Consider the following 15,261-nt stretch of genomic DNA (forward strand, 5'->3'; position numbering starts at 1 on the left):
CTAAGCACTGTAATAAGCATAGATACTGAGCTTTTCTACTCTGAGGACTTGATTTTTCATTATGAATAGAAACATTTGAATTGGAACTATAGAACTATGCCAATATAAACGAATTAATATATAGAAAATATTTCACAGAGTAAGCACCATAAAGGCAGTTCAATTGCTTGATCACTTTTCTATGCAATACAGTTCCTAATTTTTTCTATTTTATGATTTTTAATGTTTTCATTTTTATTTAAATGAGATTCATTTAAACATAATCTAGCTTTTCTTTGTAAATTTTGCAACAAAGATTTGAGTAACCAAATTACTTTAGTCATATCAAATTTTACCAATTCCAGTACAGTTTTGTGCCATCTTTCAAAGAAAAATCCATGACCTTTATTCTTACCAAATTCAGTTTTTAAGAGTCATGCTTTGCAGGACTGTATTTTCCCATTTACAGTTTTTGTTTTTCAGACAGGGGCTGGCTCTGTTGCCCAGGCTGGAGTGCAGTGGTGCAATCACAGCGCACTGCAACCTCTGCCTTCCAGGCTTAAGCCATCCTCCCACCTCAGCCTCACAAGTAGCTGGGACTACAGGCATGCGTAGAGATGAGAGTTTAGCCATGTTGCCCAGGCTGATCTTGAACTCCTGAACTCAAGCATTCTGCGTGCCATGGCTATTAAACGTTCTAGGATTAAAGATGTGAGCCACTGCACCCAGCCCATGTACAGTTTTATGTATTGACAATATTGTTTGGTTTTGTTTGTGTGATTATTTTTGCATGTGATAAAAGTCTGGTAGATTGGTACTTATTTCTTATCTAATTCATGAAATTGTAGGCAATTCTTCTCAAGTAGACTACAGTCCTCCTGTTGTCTAGGACCAGTCTGCTGTGTTGCTGATCCAAATCATTAGTATATACAGTTGACCCTTGAACAATGTGTGGGTAATAAGTGCTAACCCCTGTGCTATTGAAAGTCCAGATATAACTAAATTAGTAGTCAAAAGTTAACTACTAATAATAGTCTACTGTTGTCCAGAAGTCTTACCGATGATATAAACAACACATATTTTGTATATGTATTATATACTGTATTTTTACAATAAAGTAGCTAAAGAAAATGTTATTGAGAAAATCATTAGGAAGAGAAAATACATTTACAGCACTGTACTATATCAATACCATAAGTTTACATCATCTTTTTATAATGAATCATCTGTCATTATAATGAATTGCAGGCGACCACTGCTGGTTGATGGGTACTTTAGGCCTTAATCTACAGTACATATCAAGCAATTCACTGTTTTCTTGTAATGACATGACTTTTCTCTGCTTCTTGGAAGCACCTCCAGCCACCCACGGTAATAATCAAGGCTTATAGTATTGCAGTAAATACAGTGAAAAAATACATGAGAAGCTGGAGAGATTACTTTTTACTGTTATATACAATTTACTAGAGAGATAAACTGCTCATGTGGAAATGATTCGTGTCACATGGTATTTAAGCACATACAACACAATAATGCTCACCACAATAGCAACAGGAGGTAACTCCAAAATTATTACAGTAGTACAATATGTATGACAGTTAATCTTATGCAGTTATGATTTAATATTGCATCTTTACGTTTGTTTATATTTGTCTTAACAGCAAATAATGCTTTGTACAGTGTAAGTTTTGATAAATTTTAACTTTTTGTAATAGATTTGTGTATATTTTATGCTAGTAAATGACAAAATGTATTATATCAAATGTATACAAATAATAGAATGTATAGATTAGTATATACATTAATTTTATGCATTCATTATATTCATTTTATGCATTCATTAACTTTTAAAAACTTTTTCAGTATTTCTGAACATGTAGTTTGTGCGTTTTTTCAAATTGTTTCAGATCTCCAAAAAAGTTTTCAGTATATTTATTGAAAAAAATCCACATATAAGTTGTCCTGCACAGTTCAAACTCGTGTTGTTTAAGGGTCAACTATATTTCAGAATCATTACATTTTATTTCTGTAACATAACATTTACAGTTAGGAGTCACACATTGGTAATGTGACAATTTAAAATTTGCTAAATTTATAGACTAATTTTTTTTTCTTTCTTCAATTTTTGTTGTTTCAATGTTTTCAGGATCTTCTCTTAGAAATCTACAGAAGTATAGGAGAGCCAGATAGTTTGTATGGCTGTGGTGGAGGGAAGATGTTACAGCCCATTACTAGGTAACCTGTATTTTTCTTTTTTTCTTTTTTTTTTTTTTTTGAGGCAGTTTCGCTCTTATTACCCAGGCTGGAGCGATCTTGGCTCACCGCAACCTCCGCCTCCTGGGTTCAAGTGATTCTCCTGCCTCAGCCTCCTGAGTAACTGGGATTACAGGCATGCACCACCATGCCCGGCTAATTTTTTATTTTTTTTAGTAAAGGTGGGTTTTCTCCGTGTTGGTCAGGCTGGTCTTGAACTCCCGATCTCAGGTGATCTGCCTGCCTCAGCCTCCCAAAGTGCTGAGATTACAGGTGTAAGCCACCGCATCCAGCCAGTAAATTGTATTTTCTAAACAGTTGTATAGTAATTCTGTTTATGAAGGAGTTATATGAGTGTAAAACCCAAAGGTATTTTTACAATCTTTTCTTATAGACTACGAACATATGAACATGAAGCAATGTGGGGCAAAGCCCTAGTAACATATGACCTCGAAACAGCAATCTCTTCATCAGCCCGCCAGGCAGGAATCATTCAGGTACATTTTTTTTTTTCCAGATTTGGTAAAGCCATCATTAGTCTAGTGCTGACTAGTATGTTGGTGGATATTTACACAGCCAGATAAACTCTAGAGATAAGACTGAAAGTTATCTGTTTTTCAGAGGATTAGGCTAAACATTCGGGGATATTCCTGAAGTAGAGGGATGCAAAAAAAAAAAAAAAGAAAACAAAATCAGGGATACACAGGAAAGTTGGACAGGTCATTGACCTAGAAAGTGGTGTAGCTTTCTTGGTCACAGTGTTGTTGGATAACAATAGAAGACGTATCTTGAGCACATACTATGCATCAGGTAGTGTACTTACTGCTTCACATGGGAAATCTAATGTAAACTATTTCTCATAGTTTGTAATAGAGTTCATCCCAGAACCTATTATTTCTATTATTGGCTAGTACTCCTTAGCCATTCTTCCATGAAATATTAGAGCCCTTTGAGCTCTGTCTTTGTGTTTTTTTGGGAAACATTAAACAATATTTTGGGATTAAAAAAAAATTTCTTAGAGATAAGGTGTCGCCCTGTTACTGAGGCTGGAGTGCATTAGCATGATCGTAGCTCACTGCAGCCCAACCTCCCAGGCTCAAGGGCACCTCTCACTTGCAACTACCTAAGTAGATGGGGCTACAGGTACACACCATCATACCCAGGTAATTTAAAAAAATTTGTAGAGACAGGGTCTTGCTTTGCTGCCCAGGCTGGTCTCAAACTCCTGGGCTCAAGTGATCCTCCAGCCTCAGCCTCCCAAAGTGCTGAGATTACAGGCATGAGCCACCACACCCAGCTGATATTTTGGGATTTTAAGCGATACTGTGAATTAAAATTTATGTAAGTTAATTTTTATGTTTGCTGTTTTTTTCTCTGGTTTTGATATTGGTTGATATTTTGATTACTTAAAAAATATAACTGCTATTCAGGCCTTGCAGAATTTGGGACTCTGCCATATTCTTTCCGTCTATTTGAAAGGATTAGATTATGAAAATAAAGACTGGTGTCCTGAACTAGAGGAACTTCATTACCAAGCAGCATGGAGGAATATGCAATGGGACCACTGCAGTTCTGCCAAGTAAGAAGAAATTTGACTTGATTTTTTCCCGCTCTTTTAGTTGTAAACAACAACTGTTTTCCTCTTGTTCTGTGAATATAACAGGAATTGTGTGGGGTTTTAAAATTTTTTATTTTATTGCATTTTAGGTTTTGGGGTACATGTGAAGAACATGCAGGATTGTTGCATATGTACATACATGGCAATGTGGTTTGCTGCCTTCCTCCCCATCACCTATATCTGGCATTTCTCTCCATGTTATCCCTCCCTAACTCCCCATCCCCCCGACCCTCCCCTAGTTCTCCCCCGACACAGACCTCAGTGTGTGATGCTCCCCTCCCTGTGTCCATGTGTTCTCATTGTTCAACACCCACCTGTGAGTGAGAACATGCGGTATTTGATTTTCTGTTCTTGTGTCAGTTTGCTGAGAGTGATGATTTCCAGGTTCATCCATGTCCCTACAAAGGACATGAACTCATCATTTTTTATGGCTGCATAGTATTCCATGGTGTATATGTGCCACATTTTCCCGTCCAGTCTATCATCGATGGGTATTTGGGTTGGTTCCAAGTTTTTGCTATTGTAAACAGTGCTGCAGTGAACATTCATGTGCATATGTCCTTATAATAGATCGATTTATAATCCTTTGGATATATACCCAGTAATGGGATTGCTGGGTCAAATGGAATTTGTATTTCTAGGTCCTTGAGGAATCGCCATACTGTCTTTCACAATGGTTGAACTAATTTACACTCCTACCAACAGTGTAAAAGCGTTCCCATTTCTCTACATCCTCTCCAGCATCTGTTGTCTCCAGATTTTTTAATGATCACCATTCTAACTGGCATGAGATGGTATCTCAATGTAGTTTTGATTTGCATTTCTCTAATGACCAGTGATGATGAGCATTTTTTCATATGTTTGTTGGCCTCATATATGTCTTCTTTTGAAAAGTTTCTGTTCATATCTTTCGCCCATTTTTGAATGGGTTGGTTTGTTTTCTTGCAAATCTGTTTTAGTTCTTTGTAGATTCTGGATATTAGCCCTTTGTCAGATGGGTAGATTGCAAAAAGTTTTTCCCATTCTGTTGGTTGCTGGTTCACTTTAATGATTGTTTCTTTTGCTGTGCAGAAGCTCTGAAGTTTAATTAGGTCTCATTTGTCTATTTTGGCTTTTGTTGCCAGTGCTTTTGGTGTTTTAATCATGAAGTCCTTCCCTATGCCTATGTCCTGAATGATTTTGACTAGGTTTTCTTATAGGATTTTTATGGTGTTAGGTCTTATGTTTAAGTCTTTAATCCATCTGGAGTTTATTTTAGTATAAGGTGTCAGGAACAGGTCCGGTTTCTACTTTCTGCACATGGCTAGCCAGTTTTCCCAACACCATTTATTAAACAGGGAATCCTTTCCCCATTGTTTGTTTCTGTCAGGTTTGTCAAAGATCAGATTGTTGTAGATGTGTGGTGTTGCCTCCAAGGCCTCTGTTCTGTTCCACTGGTCTATATCTCTGTTTTGGTAGCAGTACCATGCTGTTTTGATTACTGTAGCCTTGTAGTATAGTTTGAAGTCAGGTAGCATGATGCCTCCATCTTTGTTCTTTTTGCTTAAAATTGACTTGGTTATGCAGGCTCTCTTTTGGTTCCATATGAAGTTTAAGGTGTTTTTTTCCAGTTCTGTAAGGAAGGTCATAGGTAGCTTGATGGGGATAGTGTTGAATCTATAAATTACTTTGGGCAATGTGTCCATTTTCACGATATTGATTCTTCCTAACCATGAGCATGGAATGTTTTTCCATCTGTTTGTGTCCTCTCTTATTTTGTTGAGCAGTGGTTTGTAGTTCTCCTTTAAGAGGTCCTTTACATCTTTTGTTAGTTGTATTCCTAGGTATTTTATTCTCTTTGTAGGAATTGTGAATGGCAGTTCATTCTTGATTTGGCTCTCTTTAAGTCTCTTATTGGTGTATAGGAATGCTTGTGATTTTTGCACATTGATTTTGTATCCCAAGACTTTGCTGAAGTTGCTTATCTGTTTCAAGAGATTTTGGGCCGAGAGTATAGGGTCTTCTAAATACACAATCATGTCATCTGCAAATAGAGACAATTTGACTTCCTCCTTTCCTAATTGAATACCCTTTATTTCTTTTTCTTGCCTGATTGCTCTGGCTAGAACTTCCAATACTATATTGAATAAGATTGCTGAAAGAGGGCTTCCCTGTCTAGTGCCAGATTTCAAAGGGAATGCTTCCAGTTTTTGCCCATTCAGTATGATATTGGCTGTGGGTATTTTGTAGATGTTGCAAGCCATAAATAGCCCTAAATCCTTCAGTAAGATAGCAATAAGCAGTTAATGCACCTAGGCTTGAGTTCTACTTTCTTATTCTGTTAGGACAACTTCACCCGACCCCTAAATATTTCTAAAAACAGAAAAATGAAAAGAGTTTTCTTATGAGAAGCATTTCACATACTGTTTGTAGGACTGAGGTGTGCCAAGAAATATACAGGCATTCCTCTTTCTACTCCCTGCTACGAACATTTCAGTCAGTAAGATAGCACTTATATTGGCTGGAGGATCCACAAAGGACTGCTTATCTTTATTTATGAAATATTTTCTTTTATTAAAAAATAATACGGCCAGGCATGGTGGCTCACGCCTGTAATCCTAGCACTTCGGGAGGCTGAGGCTGGTGGACTGCCTGAGCTCAGGAGCTCGAGACCAGCATAGGCAACATGGTGAAACCTCATCTCTACTAAAATACAAAAAATTAGCCAGGCATGGCAGTGTGTACCTGTAGTCCCAGCTACTCAAGAGGTTGAGGCAGGAGAACTGGTACAACCTGGGAGGCAGAGGTTGCAGTGAGCCAAGATCACACCACTGCACTCCAGTCTGGACGACAGAGAGAGACTGTGTCTCTTTAAAAAAAAAAAAAAAAAAATTATACCTATTTAGGGCTGGGCGCATGGTGCAGCGGCTCACGCCTGTAATCCCAATAGTTTGGGAGGCTGAGGCAGATGGATCACTTGAGATCAGGAGTTTGAGACCAGCCTGGCCAACATGATGAAACTCCATCTCTACTAAAAATGCAAAAAGTATAGCCAGGTGTGGTGGTACACACCTGTAGTCCAATCTACTCAGGAGGCTGAGGTAGGAGAATGCTTGAACTTAGCAGGGCGAGGTTGCAGTGGGCCAAGATCTCGCCACTGCACTCCAGTGTGGGCCACAGAGTGAGACTCTGTCTCTCAAAAAACAAACCAAAACAAGAAAAACACTTAGTTACCCAGGAAGATAACATTTATATTCTGTATATATGGTCAGCAGGTTTTCTGAGTGAAAAGCCAAGTACCTAATCTAAGAAGGGATTTCATATTTATGGAAAGTCTTTTGATAATATAAACACTAAAAAATAAATCATGTTGGCCGGGTATGGTGGCTCAAGCTTGTCATCCCAGCACTTTGGGAGGCCGAGGCGGGTGGATCACGAGGTCGAGAGATCGAGACCACCCTGGTCAACATGGTGAAACCCCATCTCTACTAAAAATACAAAAAATTAGCTGGGCATGGTGGCACGTGCCTGTAATCCCAGCTACTCAGGAGGCTGAGGCAGGAGAATTGCCTGAACCCAGGAGGCGGAGGTTGCGGTGAGCCGAGATCGCGCCATTGCACTCCAGCCTGGGTAACAAGAGCGAAACTCCATCTCAAAATCAATCAATCAATCAATCAATCAATCAATCATGTTTAACTATGTGTTGTTGCCTTTGTAGAAAAAAAAAATTATTGGCCAGGCATGGTGGCTCATGCCAGTAAACTCAGCACTTTGGGAGGCTGAGGAGGGTGGATCACTTGAGGTCAGGAATTCAAGACAAGCCTGGGAAACATGGTGAAAACCTGTCTCTACAAAAAAATACAAAAGTTAACTGGGCACAGTGGCATGCACCTGTAGTCCCAGCTACTGGGGAGACTGAGATGGGAGGCTGAGGTGAGGGGATCTCTTGAGACAAGGAGGCGGAAGTTGCAATGAGCCGAAATTATGCCACTGCACTCCAGCCTAGGCAACTGAGACGCTGTCTCAAAAAATAATAATTACTACTATTATTAGAGCGCTTTTCAAATATTTCGTACTGTAAGACTGCTATAAAGTTAGAGATATACTCTCATATTTTAAAAGCTTTTTCCTGTGTGAGCTGATTCTTGCTTGCCTCTGTAAATCAGTATATACTATTCTTCCCCTTACCTACCGTGTTTCAACTACGCAGGCCTCTCTGTGTTTTCTTATTAGGCTAAGCCGTTTCTATCCAAGGGCCTTAGATGTATCTTCTTCTTTTCCCTCAGTTACTATGTGGGTGGATTCTTTTTATTCGGACCCTAGTTAAATAATATTATATCTTCAGAGATACCTTTCTTGACTACCCATTCTATAATACCCACCTAGTCATTTTGTTTTGTTACCCTGTTTTAATTATTTGCATGTCCCTGGTTACTTTCCGCTATTTATTTATTGTCTATTCCTCCAAACCAGCACATAATTCCAAGAGAGTAGAGACATGATCTGACTTCTCCACTTGTAAATTCCCCTTGTGCCTAGTGCCTGGCACATAATAGGTATTTATTGAATAAATAAAATGAAAGTAGACCATATTTACAGCCAGGCAAAGTATCTGAGTAATTTCCTTTTTTTCTGCTTAAAGAATTTAAATGACTAGTGAAATTTGTATTTTTTTTTAAGGCTACTCTGCAGATCTAAAAATCTGTATTTCTTACCAAAGATTCTAGAAATGCATTTTTTAAAATGGAGAAATTTTATTTTTAATTTAAAATGTTTGTCCTTTGGTGAAGTTATTTATACACGTATATTTTAGGGTTCTGTTTTTAAATATATTTCTTCTCTGATTTATTATCTCACAGTAAAGAAGTAGAAGGAACCAGTTACCATGAATCATTGTACAGTGCTCTGCAATCTCTAAGAGACAAAGAATTTTCTACGTTTTATGAAAGTCTCAAATATGCCAGGTATTATAAAAAGACAAAGTTGTTGTATTTTAACATTTCATGTCATGGCTTCTTTTCTGAAAACATGAGATAATTTTAATATAAGACTTTGCATTTATGAAGGGATAAAGACTTGGTGGCTGTGACCAAATGTTTCCTTGTAATTCTCTACTCTGCCTCAGGACAAACTGTTTTTGGGATTCCAGATCCAGTTCTTACCCTGAGTCTTCAAGAAAGTTTTGGTGATTCTCACTTTTTTGTTCTCTTCCTTCACAAGTATCCTGAGAATTGTATCTTATCTCCTTTAGTAATTATATGGCACTTAGTGTTCTAATTTATAAAATTGTAACCAATGGTTAATACTTACAAGCTTGTTTTGAGGCACAAATGAGATGAGGCATGAGGAAATAATTATAATGGGCTAAACAAATATACCATTTTTAAAACAGTAATGACTTAAATAAATCCTCTGTTTATCACAGAAATAAAATTTACTACTGTTGAAGTGCCTATTATATGCTAGCCACTGTTAGACTCTTTTCATATGTATTCTCTAATCATGACAATAACTATGGATGTCCAGTAACATGCCTAAAGTTACACAGCTATCAGTGACAGAACTGCAATTTAGATCTAGGCCTGTGTGATTCCAAGGTTTACAGTTGATCCTTGAACCACCTGGAGGTTAGGAGTGTTGAGTATTTGAAAATGTGAGTATTACTTTGACTTCTCAAAAGCTTAACTACTAATAGCTTACTGTTAATCAGAAGCCTTACCAATAACATAACCAGTAAATTAACACTTATTTTGTATAAATATTATAATACCATACTGTTATAATAAAGTAAGCTAGAGGAAAGAAGATGTTACTGAGAAAATTACAAGGCAGAGAACATATATTTACTATTGATTAAGTGGAAGTGAGTCATCATAAAGGTCTTCGTCCTTGCCATCTTCATGTTGAGTAGGATAAGGAAAAAGGGTTGGTCTTACTATCTCAGGGGTAGCAAAGATGGAAGAAACTCTGAGTATAAGTGGACCATGCAGTTAAATTCATGTTCAATGGTCACTTGTATTTTGTTTCCACTGCTATTTCATATTTACTGTTGCTTGTGGTAGTATTATTAGATCAATAGCAAAGCCTCTAAAGGGAACACTTTAACCACAAATTTGAACTTTTATTTCCCTGAACACCTTTTCTTTGTTTTTAGAGTATCTTTTCTTTTTTGCTACTAGAGTAAAAGAAGTGGAAGAGTTGTGTAAGGGCAGCCTTGAGTCTGTGTATTCGCTCTACCCCACACTTAGCAGGTTGCAAGCCATTGGAGAGCTGGAGAGCATTGGGGAGCTTTTCTCAAGGTATGTAATTCCTATGACTTTTTTTATCCTTAAGTGCAGCTTTTCTGTTACCAATAGTGACTAGAAAAGTAAATACTGGGCACGGTGGCTCATGCCTACTATAATCCTAGCACTCTGGGAGGCCAAGGTGGGTGGATCACTTGCAGTCAGAAGTTCAAGACCAGGCTGGCCAACATGGTGAAACTCTGTCTCTGCTAAAAATACAAAAATTAGCCGGACGTGATGGTGGGTGCCAGTAATCTCAGCTACTCGGGAGGCTAAGGCAGGAGAATTTCTTGAACCCAGCAAGTGGAGGTTGCAGTGAGCTGAGATCATGCCATGCACTCCAGCCTGGGCGACAGAGTAAGACTGTCTCAAAAAACAAAAACAAAACTATTTTGAGACCAGATATGTTTCTTTCCTTTTATCAAGATATAAGTTGATAAGCCCTAGTGAATTGTGCTTTTTACTAAACATTTTCCAAAATAGTCATTGTAAAAATTCAAGTTTTAAAAATTCACCTTAAATGTGCTTTTCTCTATAACTTTTTCCCTGGTTTATGCAGATAAAGTTGCTTCCCCATGTTTTTACACAGCATGTTAAACTCCATTTGGTTTTAGCACTACATTGCCTTACTGTCATTTTATCTCTGCCTTGCTAAACTAGAAGCTCCCTTAAAAGTGGGAACCATTCTCTTATTTATTGTTGGGTCCCCAGTGCTTTTGTTTTGTTTTGTTTTGTTTTGTTTTGTTTTGTTTTGTTTTAATGTTTTTTGAGATGGAGTCTCACTCTTTTGCAAAGGTGGGGGTGTTGTAGTGTAATCTCGGCTCACTGCAACCTCCACCTCCCAAATTTAAGTGATTCTCCTCCCTCAGCCTCCCAAATAGCTGGGATTATAGGTGCCTGCCACAATGACTGGCTAATTTTTGTACTTTTAAAAAATTTTTTTGAATCAGAGTCTGGCTGTGACACCAGGCTGGAGTGGAGTGGAGTGGCACAATCTTGGCTCACTGCAGCCCCCGCCTCTGGTTGAAGTGATTCTTCCGCCTCAGCCTTCCAAGTAGTTGGGACTACAGGCGTGCACCACCACACCCAGCTAATTTTTATATTTTTTAGTAGAGACGGGGTTTCACCATGTTGGCCAGGATGGTCTCAATCTCCTTACCTCGTGATCTGTCCACCTTGGCCTCCCAAAGTGCTGGGATTACAGGCATGAGCCACCACGCCCCACCATTTTTGTACTTTTAATAGAGATGGGGTTTCACCATGTTGGTCAGGCTGGTCTTGAACTCCTGACCTCAGGTGATCCACCTGCCTCAGCCTCCCAAAGTGCTGGGATTGCAGGCGTGAGCCACCATGCCTGGCCCCCGATGTTTTCTTTTCTGGTGACTGATACTATATTTAGTAAATATTCAGTGGATAGTGAATGTCAGTTAATTTGTAAAAGGTGTTCAGGGGGAATTGCTTCCTATAATGGTGAGAGGGAAATGATCCAGGGATTTTGTAAGATGAAATAGTGTAGTTATTTAGGATGCTATAGATCTAAATTCTGACTTTGTCATTCTGACAAAGTAAAATACGTTTTGGGTCCTCGGTTTCCTCATTTCTAAAGTCAGGAATTTATATTTGATTGTCTCTAAAGCCCCTTTTAGTCTTGCCATTTTGAGTCACCATTATTATTATAAGAGGGAAGAAAGAGGATATAAATAACTTAGGTCACCCTACCCTTATGCAAAAATAAAGTTTGGAATATGTTTTAGAACTAGAAAAAAGAAGGACATTTTAGAGTCAGAAGAAAATAATAATAGTTTTTTCAAAATTACATAGCAGAAGACAAAGATGTTAATGTGGCTTTTCTTAGGGAGAAAATAAAGGAACAAAACTTTTCTGCTTTCATTGGTAAGTACACTGGCAGTTCTTACTTCCAAAAATCAAGAAAGTTTTCCTCTGAATAAAAGATTTCTCCTGCTAAAAACAGAAAAACAGGATAGAATTCTTTAAGAAACAGTGAATAGAATGGTAGTTACCAGAGGCAGGGAAGGGTGTTGGGGAAGGAGAGGATGAAGAGGGGCTGGTTAATGAGTACAAAAACATAGTTAAATAGAAGGAATAAGATCCAGTGTTTTATAGCACAACAAGGCAACTGTAGTTAACAGTAATTTACCAAAGAAGATCTGTAATGTTCCCAACACAAAGAAATGGTAAATGTTTGAGATCATGGATATCCCAGTTACCCAAATTTGATCAGAACACATTGTATGCTTGTATCAAAATATCACATGTACCTCATAAATCTGTACAACTATTATGTATCCATAAACATTAAAAATAAATTTAAAAAGAAGAAACGGGCTGGGCGTGGTGGCTCAAGCCTGTAATCCCAGCACTTTGGGAGGCCGAGGCGGGTGGATCACAAGTCAGGAGATCGAGACCATTCTGGTCAATACGGTGAAACCCCGTCTCTACTAAAAATACAAAAATTAGCTGGGCGTGGTGGCGCATGCCTGTAATCCCAGCTACTCAGGAGGCTGAGGCAGGAGAATTGCCTGAACCCAGGAGGCGGAGGTTGCGGTGAGCCGAGATCGTGCCGTTGCACTCCAGCCTGGGTAACAAGAGTGAAACTCCGTCTCAAAAAAAATAAAATAAAATAAATAAAAAAGAAGAAACGCCTAAAGAGTAATACTGGCTCTTTCTTTGGTAGAGAAATACGAAGAAGAGAAGCAGAGGGAAAGTTTGATAAACTGGTGAACTATGCTCTCAGAGTAGATTTCATTCATTTACTTCAACCAAAACATCCTATCATAGCAAACTAAATGCAAAAACAGAGATGAGTATTCAACTTGTTCTGTTAGTCCAGACATTAAAGAGATTTGCAAAAATGCAAAATAGTGCAATTCTAACAAATTCTAACAAAACTAAGTTTTGTTTTGCTTTGGGAAGTATACAGCTCAAATTCTTTATCTGCAGGTTTCCATTGATGGATTCAACCAACCACAGATCAAAATATTTTTTAAAAAATTTAAAGAATACAGTATAACACTTACTTACATAGCATTTACATTATAGTAGGTATTGTATGTAATTTGTGATTTGTGTATAACTAATGCACATTCTCCTATCATATGTAATCTAAAGATTACACATTATAGGAAAATACCCTGCCATTTTAAATAAGGGACTTTGAACATCAAACTTACCAAGGTGTCTTGGAACCAATTACAGAGAAACTACTATAGTTATTTTTCCGGAAAATTATTTATGATATATAGATTTATTATTTTTGAATTATTTTGAATAAATGAATACATTTTAGATGTTTTTCAGTCCTACTTTCTAATAATGATATCAATATCTACTATCAGTAGATATGGTCCAACAACTGAAAATTCTTTGGGGTCTTCAATAATTTGTTTGCTTGTAAAGGAATTCAATCTGAGACCTACTGTTGGGTCATTTAGGGAGGAACTGAAATTTTGGTTCCTAGCATTTGTGTTAACCCTGTCAAGCAACTAAAAGAGCTTTCATTTCTTAGTCATCACTTTGTCATCTTAGTCTCCCTGTGTCATCTTTCTTATTTCTCTCAATATAATATCCCTGAAGGATTGGGTAGCATTTCATAGCTCAGTCATTTGGGAAGCATACTATTCACATAAATTAATTATACAATATACCTTTTCTGTTCCTTTATAATGTTTTAATGAAACCCTTGTCAGATGCTAGCTTTTCCTTCACTGGATTGTGATTTTTTTTTTGACAGCTGTAATTATGCATCAAGTCACCCCCAGTAAGGGAGCTCTCATTTCCTTGCTAACATGTTCTCATTTACTACAAGCAGTATTGAAACAGGACTAAAGATGCAGGCATTCTTTATGATAGGTCTGATGAATATGTTCTTGTTTCAGAAGGGTATTTAGAAAGGCTGCTTTTTGTAATGTCAGAGTATTAAAAAAATTTGTCAACGTTCATCATCTGTGGCATCTCTTAATAAACTCTTAAAGCTCTGACCACATAGCATTTTATAGTTTTCTAAATTTTGATCCATATTTAGGATTATTTACAAATTTAGTCTTGTCACTACAAAAGTTCTTTTGTATTATTAATATTATATCTTAAGTTTCAGAACTTACGTAGTTTCTTTTGTTGTTGTTCCTCTTGCTTACGTGAACTCTGTGATGTGGCGTTCAGATCAGTTACACATAGACAACTCTCTGAAGTATATATGAAGTGGCGGAAACACTCCCAGCTTCTCAAGGACACTGATTTTAGTTTTCAAGAGCCTATTATGGCTCTACGCACAGTCATTTTGGAGATCCTGATGGAAAAGGAAATGGAGAACTCAGAAAGAGAATGTTTTAAGGACATTCTCACCAAACACCTTGTAGAACTCTCTATACTGGCCAGAACGTTCAAGAACACTCAGGTAAATATAATTTAAAACACGCCACTTCTTGACCTTCCCTTTATTATTTAAAAAACAGAAAGTCTGAGTGAAAAAGAAATGTCATTAAGAGACAGAGATTCCTATTAATATATAGTAAAAAATAGTTGTTTAAGAGTTCCCATTTTGAAATTAGATTGTACTGTAAGCCTTGAGAAAGGTACTTAATCTATTCTCATCCTCGATTTCCTGGTTATAAAATGAGAAGATACCTAACTTACTATATTGATAACAATTCAGTGATATATACTGTATGTATATACACACAGATACACGTACATATACATAGAGAGACAGACAGACATGGGTTGGGGAGATGTCATGCAGACAGAGAGGTACTTAGTAGCCCCTGACAAATCCTTAAGTCCACAATGAATGGTATTTGCTACTTTTATTATTATTATTATTAATGGTAGTAAGCAGTAGTAAAAGTATTTATTCTCATATGTCATTTTCATTTCAGCTTCCTGAAAGGGCAATATTTCAAATTAAACAGTATAATTCAGTTAGCTGTGGAGTCTCTGAGTGGCAGCTGGAAGAAGCACAAGTATTCTGGGCAAAAAAGGAGCAGAGTCTTGCCCTGAGTATTCTCAAGCAAATGATCAAGAAGTTGGATGCCAGCTGTACAGAGGTTTGTTTTTTTTGTTGGCTGAATTAGTGTTTTACTGTTACTTAAAAACACAAATGTGCTATAAAATATTTTAAATAACAATTTT

General features: G+C 37.4%; 1 protein-coding gene across 10 annotated transcripts in view; it reads left to right on the forward strand.

Moving 5' to 3' along the window:
* Positions 1-15,261, forward strand: part of ATM (ATM serine/threonine kinase) — a 143,658-nt gene that overhangs the window by 94,526 nt on the left and 33,871 nt on the right. For all 10 annotated transcript variants that reach the window (XM_074400527.1, XM_074400526.1, XM_074400530.1 and 7 more), the window contains 7 exons: positions 2,126-2,214; positions 2,627-2,729; positions 3,663-3,811; positions 8,689-8,793; positions 10,009-10,128; positions 14,293-14,527; positions 15,009-15,176. In XM_074400527.1, coding sequence (XP_074256628.1) covers positions 2,126-2,214; positions 2,627-2,729; positions 3,663-3,811; positions 8,689-8,793; positions 10,009-10,128; positions 14,293-14,527; positions 15,009-15,176 — 969 coding nt within the window. The remainder of the gene's footprint in view (positions 1-2,125; positions 2,215-2,626; positions 2,730-3,662; positions 3,812-8,688; positions 8,794-10,008; positions 10,129-14,292; positions 14,528-15,008; positions 15,177-15,261) is intronic.

The sequence above is a fragment of the Saimiri boliviensis genome, chromosome 6 (genome assembly GCF_048565385.1).
Source record: "Saimiri boliviensis isolate mSaiBol1 chromosome 6, mSaiBol1.pri, whole genome shotgun sequence".
NCBI lineage: Eukaryota > Metazoa > Chordata > Mammalia > Primates > Cebidae > Saimiri > Saimiri boliviensis.